We start from the raw sequence: 20426 nt of genomic DNA on the forward strand, positions 1-20426 counted from the left end.
AAAAAAATATATAAAATCAGAAATAACTATCTACATGTTGCATATTAAAGTTAAAATGCTCAGCAAATTTGAAATAATACATCACACTGTAAAATAAAACCGTGCCTTCACAGTTAGATAGTTTGTTTGATTTTCGTGTTTTTCAATGCCGCCGATTCTCATTCTAATGATGATTTTTTTGGCCAATTCTGTCCAAAAATATAATCCAGCTATGGTCAAATTCCGTTGAGCCACATTGCACTGCATGACTTGAAAACTCCAGTTACTTTTTTAATTTTTTTCAGCTATATTTCGCTTGGGAAAGCGGTCTTAGTGACGAGAAGATTATTGACGATTGTGAACATAATAACTGAAACATAAACTACTTCCAAATTCTTCTCAAATCGATGTGAAACATTAAGAGCTAGATATGCAAGCTTTCTTTCTCCCTGTTTCCAGTGCAAATGAAAAGCATTTTTTTTGTCTACTAACGCACACGTCATGTCAAGGTGCTCTGAATTCTAAGCTTCCAATAGAATCGATTGCAAACAGCAAAAGTTCGCGCAATACTGCAGATTTCCACATAACGCACTACACATTTCACTTTAATTATAACACAACCCGGTAACGCTTCCAAAATCCCCGCCGCTTTTCTTAGCTTGAAACCTCTGTTTTTTTTCTATAACGTGAACAACTATCCTGGAGACTTATCCAGTTATCTTACAAAAAAATTATTCCTTACATACGGAGAAGCACCATCGTTCCATAGACCAGCCGCACTGAAATGAAACACACACTAGCTGGCCATTGCATAAAGTATTCGGCATCATAACCACATCAAACGCTCGACAGCATCGTTGCCATATTGCTTGTTGCATGGTACAAAAAAGAACGCAAGAAGTTATACTCGAGTGTGGACTGCGTTAACGCACTGTCGCCCCAACAAAACCCGAGCCCAGGGCCAAGAACCATCCATCGACCACAGTGAGCTTTAGGAGTGGCTAAAGTGACAGTAATTAGTGTGAAAATATTTCACCACAATAGCAGAAACCAGGTAGCGCAAATGAGTCGGGTTGTTTGGGCGCCTTGATCAACGGTAACAAACTGATCGTCCTGTATAACGTACGTTTCCTTACCCCTTATTGTGTGCCGTGTTTGTGCTGGAACCAATATTAGGACAGTAAAAACCACAACAGAATGTGGTGTGAATTGTTGCGTGAATTTGTTGGAGCTTTCCAGGCAGCCTGACACCCTGACTGGGTGTTTGGTTCTTTCCGTAACCTTGTGAACCACATCACAAACGATTCAACACTCGGTTGCATTCGGGTGTTTAGTGAAAGATGCACTGGCTGGAATTTCTGGAGTATACTGCAGAAGGCTGAAAGTACGATATGGATCCGTAAGACCAAATTCCAGCTGTTGTGTCAATTGGTGGTGTTTGTCTTCTTTGTGCTGACTTTTCAACCACACTCGGCGGTCTCTCGTCTATTGTGAACTGCTATTAGAAGCTGCATAGTATGCCATCCAACACCTTCTGTGAATAATATGCAATTTATCCATCTAGTAGCATGCTCATTTCGACCACTTCACAGTAAAAAAATTCGCCACTAAGGCAAACAGTTTAAGAAAGGGAAGATGTGCCAAAAAAAATTCATTATATATTGTGCTGAACCTCGGAAAGAAATTTCCAGCACGGCTGGTGGAAAATGGCGTTAAAAACACTTTTGAAGTTTCGTGCTTCCCGGTAAGATGATGGTTCTTTGATTTACGGTCGAATCCAAAGTTGCAAGCACTCAAGCAAAAAAAAAAAAATGAGCATAAAGAAAACTGAAAAGGAAAGGCAAGACGACGAGTTTGACGGTCAAAAGATTTATGTGTTCTGGTTGGGTTCGTCGCCGGCATTCGTTAGGCAGCGAAAGTTTGTTCGACCTTCCTGTTTTCTTTTTTTTCGTGATGCAACATTCTTTTCAACGGGTTGGAAAATTTGCAAACTTACCCATCCGGTTGGGATCGGAGCAACAATGGCCGGGAAGAGATTTAAATGAGGGAATAAATTGGACCAGGAATTTGGACGACTCTTGGAATACTTGGAAGCATTACTTTCGGACGGGGCAACTCGTTGGCTCTGTGGGCAATATTTTAATGAATGCAATTGTATGCACCTTTTCAAAGCACATCAAAGTGCAACAAGCCATGCGGTGCATTGCATTGTACTCCTGGTGGTTGGTTAGGCTGGTTAGGAAATATCATTGAATGGTATCTTCTGTGTGGCTCAGAGAATTTGAGGTTAGATAAGAATAAGTATTTTATCCTGTTTGAACGATCATAACACTTCATTGTTCTAAAATATTCGCATAAATAGCCATTCCATTTATTTTGTTGTTTTTTTTTTACTTCATCTAGACATACTGATCCTTAATCCTTTTCTTCTCACATTGATTTATAGACGATCGCAGGGAAGAAAGCTAAAACGTAAACACGTCCGTACGGTCGCCAAGCAAAGCAGGCCGCAAGAACCTTACCCTGATAAGCTCACCTCACCATGATAAATTCCGAATGATACCTTAACCGTGTACCGTGGATCCCGGTGACCGTGGAAAGGAAATTACTCAACGGTGCAACGAAGCTAGCAGATAGAGATAAAAGCCATCGAGAAGGATGTGAAAGGTTAAACGTCCGTGCACAGGAATCTTGCCACAGCTCGGGAAACGAACGCGAACCATCCCTGTCATCCTGCTAACTTTGGACTAGACGAGAGGGTGCAAAGGAGAAAAAATGGTGCCGACTGCCCTCTTCGGCTGAAACGATGTTTTAGTGTTATTTGCATGTTTTGTTTTTCTTGCCGGACGATCCAACGGATCCAACCAACCTGACTGACGAACCCCGAAACCGCCTGGCCGGACATAAAACATTCCATTCCGTTTAGTGGACGTAACGGTTCTGTATCTTTGTTTTGTTTTGTACCGTCCTCAATCTACTATCGCACTTGTAAGCGAAGGAGGGAAACATTTGCCTTAAGAATAGCATTAAATTTAATTCAAAATAGAGCTCCATAATACGGTGAAAATGTAGTCGAAGAGAAAACAGGAAAGCGATGGACGATCCGGAAGTGACTTTGTGGGGGGAGGTGTTTGGTGCACCCCTTTTTTGCGCAAACGAAGAAAATTCGAAAGGGAATACGCAAGATTTTATTTTATGCTACGAAGGATAAAACGGTTTATGACGAAACAAGGCCCTATACAAACGAAGAAAGATCCGAGTGAAAAGTGCAATCGTTAACGTTGAAAAGAGAAGTTGAAAAGTTGGATTAGCGAAAACGAGCGCGCCTAAGCGTGTACTATCAACGATTTTTTGCCACTGGCGCTCGAATGTAACGATAAAGCGCCGTATTCATAAACGGATAATTTTGTAAATATTTTATACGATTATCGAAACCATCGCCAATCCTCGTGCTGTCCGTTTCGAGGAGCGTAGTGAAATCTAACGATTTCGGTTCCTTTCTTACTGAAGCGGAAACGTGTCGCTTCCTTAAACTTGCAATATTTAGTAGTTCCGAAACCCGAAACACTTTTCTTTTCAACCCCAATCCTACAAAAAAATCATTGACTGTTTTGACATTCTGTTGTAAATATTCTTTTTCTTACTAGTTTCATTTCAAATATGACTTTTTTAAAATATCCATCCTTGAATGACCGATTTGGGTATAACTTTATGGCGAACGAAACATTAATTCCGGTACAAATTTATTACAGCTCAAAACTTTTACAACCTTCACTCATAATGCGTATTTTTACGCTCTTACACTTTACGCTCTTTGAATGGGTTAGCAATAATGCTTAAGCGTTTCAGTTCAGGACCATAGCAATTTGCACTAAAAATAGCTAATATTATAATCGACCAGTGTGCGTAGGATTCGGTTGTAAACAACGAAATCGTAACTATATTGAAAATACTCAACGCTACGCATCGTTGCAGCGCTTGCGACGCATGCTCGATTACGTAAACTGTTTATTTGATGTGCTTTAGGTTTAACGTTTATAGATATTACATTTTAGCTAGCTTCATGCGCACTGGCAAACATTCTTTTCCTTTTGATTAAATGATTTGTTAGTTTGTGTTGCTATTTCCTGTCTTTTGTACATAAGTTATATCTTGTCTTATCTTGTGTCTCTACCATTTCCATATACTGTCGATCACACTATCAAATGTTTAGTTAATCAAGACGAATTGTATTCATTGAGAATTTTTTAATAAAACTTATCTTATAAAACAGCGGTTGCTGATGATCGATATGAATTAATACATGATATCCGAAACTTTATTTCAAATTCCACTGTACCAAAGGTTTCAACTTATTCCTTGTAAGTTCTGCTCCTTTATCGGCAAACCTACCTCAAGAAGTTTAGGCCTTGGGATCTTGGAAAATAGATAAATAATAAAATTAAAATGCACTTTCACGCATTTCCGATAGCAGAAGTTATCGGTTATTGTGGATTATTTGCACTGTCATTTTACCATTTACAAATAATTTAGACTGTGTGGAAAGTGGTAAAAATAAAAGCTATTCCCAATAACATTAATTTTTTTTCTAATTTTAAATCATGGAAATCCAGTATCGTTAAATCATTATTTTTCATATCCATGTCATCTATAATGATTCGAATATTTCTTAAACCAAATGTATCGGTTTTATTTATTTCCCAGGCCGTATTTCTCAAAACTGTTTGATTCTTTACGTTAACGACATTTACTTCTCCACAACAGTGAAATACACCTTATCCTGGGTGTACTAGGCCGGATATATTAGTTTTTGTTTTAAAAACGCTAGACAAATCAAAATGACTTGATTTTTTTTTGTGTTAAATGCAATTAATGCAAAATGCAAAATTAATTTCTCATCTTTCATTATGGTATTTCTATTGTTTTCTTTTTTTTTGCAATTTGGCTACTTTTTTGTGATGCATCAATTCTTAACCACAAATGAATCACTATTTTGAAAATGTTTATATGCCATTATGATCATTTGGGGCGGCATGATGGTAGCAACGATGGTTTTTGCACGAACGGACCGAACCAAAATCATAACCGGACCAATCCCCCATACTGGACTGACTATCCAGCTATGGGTAACAGAAATAAAGTCACAGAAAGCCAGACATGACAGGCCTGGACCTCTTGAGGATTTTGTGCCGATAAAGAAGAAGATTATGAGCACAAGTTAATTATTTTTACATTCAAGGTTTTTTTTAAATTTCTTATCATTAATTATATTTGTTCACTTCTTGAGGCTCTTCTTTGTGATTTATTTTTTATTAATTTAAATAAGTATAACTAGTAGAAAACTTCATATAATTATTATGAATGAATTAGTAGCGGGACATACCACGCTCTTATATTCTGTACGTTTACATTTTCACTATTGGTAAAGTTACATTTTACAGTAATGGCAATGATATATTTCAATATATATATATTATAACTAACAGTATAACTGAGAAGCAAACAGGAGCACACGCTTCATCCGAAATCACCGCAGAAAAAAAAAACATCGCACCGAATTTGTCATCACCTGGAAACCAAGACTTCCAGTCAACCCTGTTCAGCAATCGTAGTAAGCCTACCTGGCCTACCGCTCATTCTCTTTTCAATATGTCTTAACATATACCACCAGCACCAACAAACGCATTGGCAAACATTACAACAGCAGGCAAAAGGGAAAAAAATCTGACCCCCATATCATCCCGTACCGTATTGGGGTGTTCCGTCTTATCGTCTTATCTTATCTCGATGTTGCTAAGTATCGGCCCAAACCGAGCGTAACTTAGCCCTTTCGAGGACAGGTGCCATTACAGTCGCTAGCGCTCGGTGTAGTTTCACGTTAACGTGTTTCTTCGGTGTGCTCGAGTACAAATATAGTTAATTTCAGTTATTCCACACTCCATTTCGAACCAGTGTAAAGTTTTTCATCTCTCTCGTACCGTGTAAAAGTGTCGAGTTGGGTAAAGGTTTCGTTTCGCGAACAATTGAATTGCAAGAATGGCCCGTGGCGAAGGCAAAGGTGAAAGTGTGGCCAGATTGTCAAATCAAATCGCCTGCATCAAGTACACGCTGTTCTGTTTCAACATCGTGGCATGGGTAAGTGATCCTGAATGAATTTTTATTAAGGTCAGAATGAGAATGAGCGTGAAACTGCGGTGAAGATGATGCATTTCAATCCATTCAAAGCGTGACACGGTGAGATCATTGGAATTCGTGGAACGGATACATGCGAATGCGAAAGAATTCGCCCAGTTTAACGAGTGATTCACGCATCGTAATAGCAACATATCAGTTTTCTTGTAGTGTGTGCGTTTGGTGACATGGGGTTTGTGTTAGTGCTCGCTGTCGCTATCATCACGCATCGTTATCGCAATGAGTGAGTCTTCCGCGATAACCGCAATGGTGAAATGGAAAGGTCCATCGCAAGGCTTGCATTTGTCGAACAACTGTACTTTCGTACTGAATGTTTTAGTTAAATCATTTTAGCATTTCTTGCGACTAGAAAAGTAATTTTGATGAGATAGTTTTTGTACTAAGTTTCACTAAGTACCACTGATTGCATCATGCTAAAAGCATTCTTCAGAATTAAACGAATGTAATTAATTTACATTCCTATTAAAGAACATCTTACATTCCCGGAGCTTTAATTTCCCAAAGGATTTCAATAAAGTCCAGTTCTACTTTTACACCTGTTCAAATCGATCCTTATTTAATGCTTCCCTGTCGGTGTGTTTTGCTTCAATCAAGTGCACTTCAATTTGCTGTAGTACTTTTTCTTTTAGTTCGTTACTCATCCAACCAACTCAATCTTGTCTGGGTTTTACGATGGAAATCGATCTCCGAGAACTGCAGCGCACTTTATATCGTGATTCACTTTTTTGTTCGGGCTACCGCTTCCAATCTTTACTATCGTGATTGGATTGGGACTGAGGGCCACGAGCAGTGTCAGAGTTTGTTATGCATTTTGGGTTACTTTTTTCCTTTCCGTAGCTGTATTGTTTCTACCAAACTACAATGGAGGAAAGAAAAGATAAAGATAGCATTGGATAAATGTAAACTCTAAGCCTGGACTGTAGAGTACTGCACGAAACGTCGGAAGTTATTTAGCAACATGCACCCAGGAAAGATCATTGCGGCAGCGTGGCATGGAACTCGTGGGAAATTCTCGGAATCTCCTCCCCTCCCCCCCTGGTTAACTAGGGCTGTTTTTACTCCGTTTTTCCGTTTTGAGATCCAGTGATCCAGATTTCATGTAGATTAATTTGAATACTGTAATGGTTCATTTTATTGAAACGCGTTACATCCAGCTCGGCAAAGCGATCTTTTGAATAACAGAAGAAAGTACTCTGGACTTTTTTATGCACATTTATTGCCCAGTTTTTTTTCGGATACATCATTAACTAATGTTTGTTGTGTATTTTGATTCGGTTGAAATCAATGTAACATATTTACATTTTTTTATCAGGTGCAATCCAAACATAGAAGCTATTACTAAACCAAACTCATCAAATAGCAGCTCTCAAGATGTTAAATAATCTAGAAATGCCAGTACATTAGACAAATATTGAAGCAATGTGCCATTTTGAAGGCTTTCTTTGGAATCAAATAGATTCCAGCATGTCGAAGGTTTCCCCATCTTAAGTTAAATACCCGACCCTCTAATGCAGCATTTCCATACTCGCTTTGAGAGGATTAAAAAACCAGCAACTCACAACACGGATATAAAATTGCGGAATTTATGATGAAAACCATAAAATTTTCCCTTCTTTCCTGAGCGCTGCCGGTAAGTGAATGAGACGGAACACACGCGTACAAGCACAATTTCACCCAAAAGGGCAGGTAGTGGAAATATACACAGTGGAAATATAGGGAAATAAATATTTCTTTCGACTGGGGTGCTTCCCCAATCGTTGGGAAGCCAACCAATGGCAACTGAAAACAGGAGGATAATTCATCCATTTCACCGGCTCCCGCATCGTAACCAGCCGGGGTTCCCCGGGAGTCGTTGGCAAATTTCGACAATCCGCAGAAAAGACAGACAAATCGTTCAACAACAACGCAACCGATGAAGTACGGCTGGAAAACTGTGGGTGGCAGTGGGTAAGGATTTTTCGGAATCCCAAATATGTTGGCTTCAAAATGATGGAGTGTGTCTCAAGGCACACGGGTGGTGGAGGGCTTGGAATTGGAGTGTGGAATTTTGAGAGGAGGACCCGATTTTATTGCGTGTCGGAAGCAGGGTAGTAAACATAAAATTTACCATACCTTCACGCCTCGGTTTCTTACTGGTGGTTGAAAGTTGTACACACTTACTATAAACAGGAGTGCTACACGCATCGGGTGCAAATATTTGGGAACAAAAAGAAACACATTAGTTAATTGCTTTTTTCCTTGGGTTTTATTTACTAAACTTCAAATGTAGCACAATATATTCAACACAAAAAGATCATTTGTTTAATAACATCAGTGAGAAACCATTCTAAGTGCACTTTTCGAAGAAGTAAAACAAATAACGTAAAAAAAAGTAGAGAAATTTAAATTAACTCATTACAAGAGACTTCCAACATCACTATTCTATTGAAGTCTTTCAATAGAATTATAGCCCACGTTATCCTTACCAATTTCCGCTATTTCGCTACCATTTCAAAGCGATTTGCCATAAGTCGTTTTATATTTCTTTTCCTACTTTCTTCTTCCATCGGTGTATTGATTTCACATTTACGATTCCGTGCTTTGGCAGTAGTTTGGTTGCTTTCAGCGTAATTAAAGAACAAAATCTGCATCTTGGACACGAGGCGCTGGTTGCCGAACGGAAGATGTTGGAAATTTCGTACAAATTGATTTCTCTTTGTGCTCCCGAGGTCAACGATTGCTAGCCAAAGTTCGGATCTTACGCTTGCTTCCAGAATGATGATGGTAATGAGCAAAGTGTAGCACCAGTAACCTCTGAACGGCTCTCCGTTAGTACAACGGTCACCACGGTTGGCTATCGGTGATGGTTTACATTTTCAAACAGATCGAAAGAAAGACGAAACCTGCTCGGTACATTACCCGCCCCATAATCTATTACAACCATGGAACCAGACACCGAACAAGTAAAGCAAAGTGTACGAAGCAATAACTCGAAGCCACGAAAGATTGGGAAGGCAAAATTTGCAAAAGAAAACTTCAGCTCCCTGAATCCGACTACACTGGATGGATACCGGGTTCTGGCACAAAGAGAACAAATTAATATTAATTAGAGCGAACAAGTGAAGTGACAGTGCTTGCGGGACAGTGGCCCCGGTGTCCGAGGTTTCAAACGGAAACGGATGGGTTTGTCGTAAGACACTCTCCGCCTCCGAGCACTCGATCTCACTACCGCCAATTATCGTTCTCGCCAAGCGTATCGTGCTCGGTGTGGCGCAGCGCAGGATCGGGTGATAGGATAATTTTCGTTCATTAAGCGAGGAGTTGAGCGAATAGTAGCTAGATTTAAAATACAGTTTATCTGTTTTCTGTAAATGCATGCAATGTCCACCACTAACGAACAATTATGCGAGGCATAAATTAATTTTGCAGTTGATGTTTGTTCAAACGTCGGACGATGCGGAATGCGAAACGGAGAGAGTAGTTTTCCTGTGAAGTTGCTGAAGGGATTTAAGCTAGTTCTACCTATTGTTGACGGTAGTTAAGTTATTTAAAGCTTTTTCATTGTCCAGAAAGGATTATTTAGCACGCGTTGATGAAAGCTAGCAATGTATCAATGCTGATGATTAAATCTTAACTTAAGTTGATTGAAAGTAGCTCAAAAAATAAAGTAGATTTTTTTGCTCATATTTTGCTAAATGTTCTTTTTAAAGTACATCTTCTTCTTCTTTATGAGCACAACATCCTCAAGCAGTCTCGACCTGCCAATTCTGGCTGCCTATGACTTTTATTTAAACGTAGCTGGATAGTCCGTCTAGCGTCTGGGGGATTGATCAAGATGGGATTATGGACCTGGTACTGTCGTGTAAAAATCGGCGGCGCTACCAATTACCTACTGTCAGCAACAAATGTCAACCGAACACGTTCGAAGTAATAAAAAATAAACAGAAAAAATGTATTGTGCATGTTGTTACTCTTGGTTACTCTTCTAGGCGTATTGAGCTACTAGGCCATGCCTGCCATTTCTGGATTACTAGACTAATATTATCACGTAGCAACATATTCAGCCCTTGAATGCAAAATAAGGTCCACCAAAGGAAATATCGCGTTAAAGACTTAATAGAATTCAAATCAATACAGCGAAATAATTTTGCTTTACCAAACAAGACCCACCTTGACAATGCTCATACCAAATCAACACATTAGTTTAAGAAGTAAGCGTGAAAACTATCTTCTACCGGAACGTGTGAAGTGTTAAAAATGAGGAAGTTCACACAGAAAAAGGTTCGTTCCGATTGAAACATTAAGATCATCTTCATGGATGATCGAATCGGCACGCTTTGGCTCACTACACCAAACCTGCCGTGGTAAGTTGTTGTTACCGCTGCCCAGTTGCCAACTCAGATAGACACTCGCAACAACACGGGTATGGTTTCGCTGACACAAGCTTCTCGCTGTTGATAGCGCTTCATTCACGCAAACATAAGCCCGGTTGGGGTCAGGCAAAAAATAGACCGAAACAAGAGTATAGTTCCACGGCCGTGCTTCTACCATCCTCACCGGCCATTCCATGTTCTGTTTCGTGTTTTTATCTGTCCATTTTACGATCCGTGCAACTGTTCCCGGAACGAGGCCACGGGTTTCGAAATAAAGTGCAAAGTGTACAGCCGATTTTCCCACCATTCTTAACTGAGCTGCTCTCAGGCTGGGTAGATGGTGTGAAAAGAAATAAAAATGGTGGTTGGCAAACAGCAGAAATAGAAAAAAAAAACCTTACAAAAGTTTTGCTAAAGTTTCTGCCACAGCGCGTTGAGGCTTGTGTGGTGTTGTGTGTAAAGTCAGAAAGGAAGGAAAAACAGAAACTAGCAGGAACTGGAATCACAACCCAACCAGCGAGTGCAAACTGAAACAAGCAACATATCTTCTATTGTCTTTTTTTCAATTTTTTGCTTATTTCTTCATTCGAGCTTTCCGATTTCTTGTGTTGCTTTTTTCCTCCTTTTTCCAAATTTAGTTGTGCTCAGTTTTGGACCTGGTTTTTGTTATATTACATTTATAGCTCCATGTACTATCGCCAGTTATATTTTCATGCACTCCACGCTCATACACTCTGGCTATCTTTTCCGGTGCTTTGGTACCTGTTTTTCTTTTTTGAACGCTAGTTTCAACATTGGGCCCGATTTCAGAATCGAAAACTTTCTGATTTTTTCACACCACCCTTTCATGACCCGGTTAGCCCGAAGCGGAGTCACTCAGACGCTTCTTTCATTCTGTTTCGTCCTTTGCGAAGTCCCGATCTCAGCAATGGTTTTATATGGTGTGAAAATTTATCATTCCTACGTGATCTTCGTCTGTTTCGGAACGGTGTTTCGAGGGAGGTTTTTCTTCTAGGAGGAGGTTCGCACCATACTTGCGGCCTAGGTGCAGTTAACTTTAGCGTACTCCGGCAAGAGCTTCGAAATGAGGCAAGAATGATGCTCTCGTGCAACAGTGCACTTGTGCGGTGTTTATTTTATTTCTTTGCTCATGTTCCGCCACTCGCTTCGCACGATTGGAGAACGAGCAAGCAGCAAAAGGGCAATCGGTAATGTACGTCGGCTACATAAACTTGTGGCCGTCACGGTTTCGGTGTTACGTTTCCGTGGCTGGCGAAGTTTTAATTCAATAAACTTTAAAGTCAATCTTTTTTTTGCCGCATCCTTGTGCTACTTGCGCGTCTTGTAAAAATGCAACTGAACAAACACAGACGAATGAGTGCGTGTGTTGACGATGGCAATAATGTCAGAAATAATCTCATACACATTCACAGTGCGGAGCAGCATAAGCAAGTCCGTCCGATTCCATGCTTTACGTCACGAAAAGGATAATATACTCCTTAGTTGCTATTTTTCATTTTAAATACTTTTCCCGGCTCGTAAACAGGCTATTTTTCATCATTCTCTCTGTTGATATATCTTAGCCAAGCTAGGCAAGTTTTGCAAGCGAAAGCAAATCCAATTACAACCAGTCGAAAGCAATTAGTTTGAAGTAAACCGCTCCCGGGGAACACGTGCACCCTAGGACTGTCCGAGGGACAAAGCTCATCATTCAACCTCAGCAAAGGAATCTTTGCATGAAGGCGCGCATGTGTGTATGTATGTATGTGAGAGAGAAACGTATTAACGAAAACTTGACACAAATATGAATATTTGTGTGAGAAAATTTGTCAAAACCATCCTTTCAGTCGCCCGAACCGCCGAGAAAGGGTGTAGAGGTAAAATATTTAATAAATGTCTCCCTGGTGTCCCTGGAAATAATGGTCGTACTCTAGTCGGTTGGTTCATTCCCATCGTATTAACATGGAAGTAAACCAAACAGTGTAAACCGAGACTATTTCCACAAGAAGGATATGAATGAAGCGGCAAAGTGGAATGTCCCTTTTTGTGGCTGACCGTTCACAGGCTTAGGTATGTGTGATTGCTTACAGCACAAAGGCTACTGGGTCCCGGTGATATACCTTACCATATTCCTTTCAGGGGATTTTTTGTGTTCCTAAAGGGATTGGAAGTATTTCATAACGAAGAAATTCCTTTCTATTGCAATTTTATTTTGATGAGTGAAGAACGAATAGTTTCTATTTCAAATGCCTTAGGAGTTTAATGTTCCAAGAAAACATTATGATCCTTATGTTCCTAATTTGAGACAAACGCTAACAGTTTTGATGCTATGAGCAGCACTTACTGGCCATTATTGAAATATAAGTTCTAGAAATAGCTAAATACTGTAAACTATTACATTAGCAATATCAATTTGAATAATAATATGAATATTGGTAAAAGTTATATTTCATACAATTAAAAAAAGGAATACATATAAATCCTTCAAATAGCGTTTCATAGTTTCATATAGTTTCACATAGTTTCACATAGTTCACATTCAATCCCACCCATCTTAAGATTGGAACATAATCATTAGTATAAAATGGTCAAAATTAGTATTTGACAAATCTGAATGAAGCTACCCAGCTCAAAGTTTCTATAAACATGGTAAACAACAAAAGCATTTGACAAATACACATTGCACTCTTTAGTTTTGAAAATTACACTATTTTGACTTTCGATGAAAGAAAAAATCACTACTACGAGAACTTAAAATAAAATAGAAATAGGGTTGGAGAGGAAAAACACGAACGCAACGAAACTAAAAATGTGAAGCACAAGTAGGAGCTCGAAATTTAGAAAAAAAACTGAACGAAAAAAGCGAATGTTACTAACTTACTTACTCATCCAGCGCTACAAATGCTTCGCGATCTTGACCTGCTGCAAGAGTCCTCTTAAGCGCTCACGATCGAGCACCTTTGTCTGCCAATCTCGCCATTATCCCGGGCTTTCTGGCGGACGCATCAACGCCATCACTCAATCTCAATTTGGGCCTAAAACGCCTCCTCTGTCCATGTGTACGATCTAAAAGGACTTTACGGGTTGGGTCGTACCGTTTCATTCTCATGACGTGATTAGCCCACCGTAGCCTGGTGAGTTTAATCCGCTGTACAACAGTAAGTTCGCCGTACAGCTCATAGAGCTCGTTATTGAAGCGGCTCCTCCATCCGAAGCCAAAGCGGAAAAAAATCCCAGTAGAAAAGTGAATCTAGTATTGAGGGAAAAAACTGATACCTAAAACAAGAGAACGGGAGTTCCATGATACTATGACAGAAAACTTCTAATACTTAAATTCTTATCGAAATAATATTGAAAGCGCATGAAATACGAAGGAACTACATCATACCAGACAACATAAAATTAATAATAAAATATCAATCCAAGAGCTTTAAAATTAGTATTTATTTAAATATGATTCAAAACACAATATTTGCGTACCCATTTTGTCCACACCAACTTGAAGGAATCCAAGTTCAGAAACATGTTTGTCTATTCGTTAAGCATTCTAACAGTCGGGTACCGCTTCTAAAGAGCGGCTTAAAATGTAACCTTTAACAAGTCGTTCGTTGTCGTTACGATACTGCCATCCTGTGGGAAATTCTATTTTTACTACCCTCACTGTCACCAGCCCTTGCATGTTTTACTTTTCCTCGGGACTAAGATATACTCGCATACACACACAAATCAGTCACATAGAACGGTAACGCCAAACGCTGCGTTCCAGCAAACCCTCTCCCTAGTGACGGTGGTTGGAAAAAGGATACTAATGAGATTATTCCATTAGGAAGTTGCTGAAATTGTGCGCCGTTGACGTTGAAGGGAATTTAATGAGTGAACGAGCGCGGTGCGCATTTTTACTAACCATTATCCAGAAGCGAGCAAAAAAACGTACAGCCGGAGTGGGAAGCAGCATTTCGTTTAACAGCCCCAAACAGAACCGTGGGAGATTTTCGGCATCCTTTTCTACCGTACTGCTGCTTGCGCCAGCGACACCAAACAGCGACGGAAGAAAGTGTGAGAGTTTTGGAAGAATTTTAATTTCCCATCAAAGCGGATGGTGAGGAACGGTGCTTGAAAATGGTTGCGTGCGCCATTTGCTTATCGGTTTTGGCGGGAGTGTGACAGTTTCAACAATCAAGCCTTAAAAGCCGCACACTCTACTCGTGTGTTCCGTATGCGGCTCACGTCCCAAACATGTGTCTCGTGCTGTGCGGCCACACATGGCATCCATTTGGTGTGTGCGTGTATGTGTGTAAGGGGAAAGATGAAGGGTATTTATGATTTATAATTCATACGCAAATGAGTGTCCCCGGCGTGTCCTGATTTGCCTCCTGTTCGTCCCCCCAGATACGTGCGAGTTTCACAACCGCTATTTGTTGCTTCGTTACTACGCAGTTTGGTGGCGCTGTTAAAATGTGCCCGCGAAAGTAGATCGTGTGAATATTCGCCCACGCCGACAGGTCTCGGTTCCGTAGGGATTGAATTAACAGCGCTTAAAACGAGACTCGTGTCGCTAAAGTTGAAAGAAAGGAAAGCACAAAAAAATGTTCTCGCTTGCAGAGACAACTTTTTTGCCCATCGGCACTCAGCTCTTGACCGCAATGTTAGACCGAGTGTTGGCAGATTTGCACATGCTTGGAGTTGCTTTTATTTTCTCATTCACGACGATTTCACCATTCGGATCGGTATGGTATGTGTAATTGAGGCACTCAGCGGAAAAAGAACACAAGCATTGCCAATGTTATGTAAAATTTTTGGTACTCAAAAAAAAAGTTCATTGAATTGGGCAGTATAGTGGGAATATTTACACTTGAATGAACCTATCGAAAGGAAAGCTTGCTGCAACGATGAACCACCCATGGTGGTAAAGCTTGAGTAATTGAAAGCAATTCTATTTAGTTTCGATGGGCAAATTAGGAGAAATTTTTTCCTGCTCATCCGATTGCATGGAGTGGCATGGATATTTTGAGGGAGTTTATGGTGCACTTAGGCAGATTAAACCACAATCCGATTTGCCGGGAAAACCATATTATTTAATCGCAAATAGGATTTCCCCAAAAATCGTATCTTTTCGTTGATATAGAGCTCAATATCGGTGTACCAACCGTTCTTTAGAGCAGGCGTGCTGAAAGTAATCTAAACTTTATAAAATTCATTCAAATCCACTCCATGAAGTCTTCTGCTTCATTAAAATTGCTGACATCATCAAAAAAATCAATTCAATTAAAATTTCCTCCCTTAGCTTAACTTAGCATATGGTTACGCAATTAAGCAACTGTAGAGCTACGCAACACCGAATACGAATGTTTGTGTCTGCATTCACCGAATGAACTCATTTTAATCAAGCACAAAGCTAGACACATTGTTTTCGTAAATTTCTAACAAATTGGAACTCATTCGTTACCCCATATCATTAGGATTCGAAAGCTTATTTCGCAAACGTCATCAATAGTTCAAATGTGTTGAGTAATTTGGTCATATGAGGTGAGAGGACGGGAGAGACTTAATGATTACATACGACACTGGGTAGGAAATTTATTCACTTTCACAATTCATCAGCATAATGAATCTGAACGCTTCATACGGTTAGAAGAATGCTAAGAGCCTGAAGAACGAGCTAAGAACGAGCTGAGGTTTAGATTTTCTCATTAAGACAGTTGATGGTTCAAATAGGGAAAGTGTACCAATAGTGGTAGTATTGGTATAAAATACGTTCCTGTTTACAAACTTAAAATAACTCAAATTGATGTTATAAAATAATATCTTCGTAACATGAAATGTTCCCTGATCTTTCAAGTGGCATTTAAAATATAAACTTATAACTGTAAAATCATAAAACTTTTCTTAATACTCTCTAACATTATTCAAAAATTTTCAAGCTTTCCCAAGTAAATAAACTTGTTCTTTATGCTATAATTGCTTACACTATGCTTATGCTTAAGAAATCTTTGCGAATACGCTCAGATGTTATTGGTAGAAACGATTTGACGGCTTTTTACTGTGTTATTTTTTTGCCTATGGCCACAGTGTCACTATAGGATCCAAAAACAGATAGGTCCCGATAGTGGTATCATTTATGTCGGTAACTTAAAAAAAAAAAATAGCTGGCAAATCGATTTGACCATTACGAAACAAAACTATTAAATAGGAGAAGATTTACGGGATAAAGCTGTCTTCATTTTTTTGCCGTATGTACCAAAAATTGACCTTCAAAGCTCATATAAGCCTTACGGAAGATGAGAAATCGAATTTGATGATTATCTCATTTATAAGGGAAACATGTTCGTGATGAAATGATTAACTAAATATTCCACCACTATAAGTACGCATTACCATCATTACACCTTTACCAACATGAATAGAAACCATACCACCATTACAGGTACAAGAAAACAATTGCGTAAACGTAAACATTAAATGGTGCATATAGTTGTTTTTAGTCCATCCAAATACCTCCAAACTATTGCAAATTGTTTGTATACCTATTAGTTGGCTCACTATTGACACGCTTAACGCATAAAACGAATGGTGCTTTTATAGCTGTGTAACAAACGTGCAACGTGAATTATAATGCAGGTGTGACAACAACTTGGTAAATTTAGTGAAATAAGAACAAGTCCAATTAGAGCTTAAATCAGAAATCATGAGCTTTACTTATGTTTTTGGGGTTGACTCATTAACGAAACATTCCTGATAATTTGATAACCATACCATGCCTGGCCTTATTTAAGCAAACCATAGCTGGTACATTCGTTCGTTTATAGCATAATATCGAAAAGCATGAAACGTCGAAACCGATATGTTTCTTCCATATCGCAGTATCGACACGTATCATAAAGGGTTGTAGTCTTGCATACACAAGAGCGGTAAAAGAACACCACGCACACAAAAAAATGTCAGCTGCTACTTTCCCAGACCTTCAATGTCCAGCGTAAAAAAAAATGAAGCTGGGATGGAAAAAATGCGCTGGTAAAACTAAATGGAGCATGGGATTTTTTATTTAACTTCCATAGCAGCACACTTTTACGACCGACGACGACTATTAATGCCAAACCGAAGAACCTACGCACCTTTTGGAAGGGAAGAAAAAAACGGGGAATACCCTCCATTTCGAACCTCTGTCGCAAGCTGTTGAACGCATCTTCCCAGCTGGAACGGTTGAACGGTGGACGGACGCAGACGAATTGCTGATGGTCGAGATCCATCAAGTCGATTGGTGCCTCGCAACAAGTCGCATAAATGGCCGATCGAAGGATATTTTCAAGGATAAAATGTGCCCCGAATCCGGGCACCCAGTACGACCGAAACCCTGACGATTGGTGGAAGACGCCTTAGAGGTAATGCGGCATGCTACGGTACAAACGCTAGAAAAAAGAAGGGATCGCATTCCTGTTTGAAAGGCATTTTTCTTAAGAGCCTTTTTGGGACCGAAAAATTTTACGACCAAAATGGCCCGCATGCTCCGTCGATGTACTGGGATGCATGGGGAGTCATGCAGTGCGGCATGTTTGGCAGGAACCCCATTGAGTCAAGTAGATGTAAACAGAGGAATGTTTTACGGTAAAACTGTGCAAAGATAGTCGATGCTTGTTTTCTTCCCGTTCGCTAAGGCCGTTTGATGCTTTATTTTACCCAGATGGTCGTTGATGTCGTCCTTTTTTTATTATTCTTTTACGTTAAAAGGTGGACCATGTCCTTTTTTGTACACGGGGCTCGCCAATGCAACGGGGGTGGGGCGCAGCGAACGAGCAGAAAAATTCAATTAGTATAAAAGCCGTCAAAAGGATTGAAAAGTTTGCCCAAAAACTTTATCCACTTGCTGGTAGGGGTTTGCCTGAGCGGTAGCCAGTGAGCATTATGATGTTGCGAATGATGAACGCAGTGCTGAGGGACAAGCCATACCAAGGCGGGTTTCAATTTGTTTTCCCTGTTGGTTGAATGGTAGAGTGAACAATGCAATATAAATTTAAAATATGAATAACGTAGTGAAGTGGGCAGTTCGCAATGATTGTTTGTTGCCTATTTTCTCAATTACCATGCAGTTTACTTACTGCGGGGATTGTTCAAAAGCTTGATTAATTAAACGCAAAGTAACGAACCGTCTCAAGTCGTCGGTCGTTAACAAAAAACCTTGTTAAGACTCTTTAATGGTTCTCGTCGCGAAAATATATCTTATCTTTACATCGGTTGTAGACGAACGGACTACAATGTGCAAGTTGAGTAGAGGAAGGAAAGAAAAAAACACACCCGAACTCCAACGCTTCCATGTGACAGCTGCAGCAGTCACCGATCCTTTTGAACTGCTGTCCCCAACAAATGAATGCCTTATTCCAACCAGGGTTTACTTTGTTGGTCGAAGGTTTAGCAAACAAAATTAGCGAAAAAGTTTCGCCTGAATGCTGCACAAACCCGCAAAGTGTTGGTTCGTATTTTTTTTACTTTCACTGTCTCTTTTCAGTTTCTGCTTGCTCAATGAACAGATTCAGTTTTCTTGTGTTTTACCGTCATACTCGGTTCGAGTGGTACTGGCATCGAGGCGACCAACAATAGAGTCTGAGGCGAAAAACATCGGAAAAAATTATCTACAAAAAGTGAACTGGAAAGCACCTTCAGTACTCATCCAAGGGACAATACTTGATGGTACTTTTGTCTGGATTGTACTGGGTTTTCTACACCGATTGTGCTTTTGCTCAAGTTTTTTTGTTGTTGCTGCTCAACACTCGAAGTCTAACCACAGTCTTAGTTTCTGCAATAGTGCTTTCGTTGTTTCAGGTTACTTCTTTTACCACACTAACTGCACAAAACAATAATTTGATTTGGTTTGGCGTGCTGTGTTTTGCCAGCGTTCCCTTTTCCCTTATTCTTTGTTTTTTCCCTCTTTATGTTTGTGGTTTACTTGGGTAAAGATTTTTTACAGTTTCTTTCTTTTATACGGGCACATTTTCGTTGCTCTTCAACACGGTTGAATACTCAGACTGAAGTATAGTTTTTAGTTGCGTGTCTCAACAAAACATTGTGCTTACTTTTTGGAAAGTTTTTCAACAATGGTTTTTGTGTCATTTAATTTTTTTTCTTTGTTACAATCTTTACGCTTGGAGGACTTGGTCTACAACAATCAAGATTACTTAATTGAGTTAATTTAAAAACCCAATTTATACATTGATTAAGGCAAGAGGTTTGGTCTATTACCAAACGGACAATTTAAATTAAGGTGCCAGATATTTGATGGCTCGACTGGGAATGACCGTCGTTATTTATATTCTTAAGACTAGCAGCATTATCTCATACTAATATTGGAACAACACTAGAATACCACTCTAATAAGACCGCTGTGATCGTTAATAGTTTTAGTGCATATCTGAAAATAGTTATCTGAATTTTCAATATAAATAACTTCAATATAAATAATGTATTCATCCCATTTAAGAAGCATAGTATCTTTAAAGATTCTGTTCAGCGCAAAGCTTGAAAAAAAATCTATGACTTTCATTTCATTTCGTGTCGCTTCATCTCAATCATTTTATAGCTTTCTCTATTTTGTCGAAACATGGTATAACGGTTATTGACTGAAAGTATTTTCTCAATAGCAAATGCAAGGATCAAACGAATTGTTTAGCATGGTATGTGAGCACGATAAGAAATACAACTTCCGGTGCCTGAACAAACAGAGACTGGTCGTTTCCGTACAGCTGCTGCTAGGAGACAACAAAACACGGCGGACAAAAAAAAAGAAAACAAACGCAAACGATTTGTCGAACGCAGTACACTTTGCACGAAACATCGGCATTTGTGTCTGCACGACTAGAAACCAATAAAATGAAATTAATCGTAAAACACATCGTTTCTTTTATTGCGAATTGC

The 20426-nt window shown here is 39.4% G+C and overlaps 1 protein-coding gene across 1 annotated transcript in view; it reads left to right on the forward strand.

The window, feature by feature from the left end:
* Positions 1 to 6015: 6015 nt before the first annotated feature.
* LOC128707018 (tetraspanin-2A) overlaps positions 6016 to 20426 on the forward strand; it is a 42353-nt gene continuing 27942 nt past the window's right edge. The window contains exon 1 of the mRNA XM_053801962.1: positions 6016 to 6114. Coding sequence (XP_053657937.1) covers positions 6016 to 6114 — 99 coding nt within the window. The remainder of the gene's footprint in view (positions 6115 to 20426) is intronic.

Source organism: Anopheles marshallii, chromosome 2, assembly GCF_943734725.1.
Source record: "Anopheles marshallii chromosome 2, idAnoMarsDA_429_01, whole genome shotgun sequence".
Lineage (NCBI taxonomy): Eukaryota > Metazoa > Arthropoda > Insecta > Diptera > Culicidae > Anopheles > Anopheles marshallii.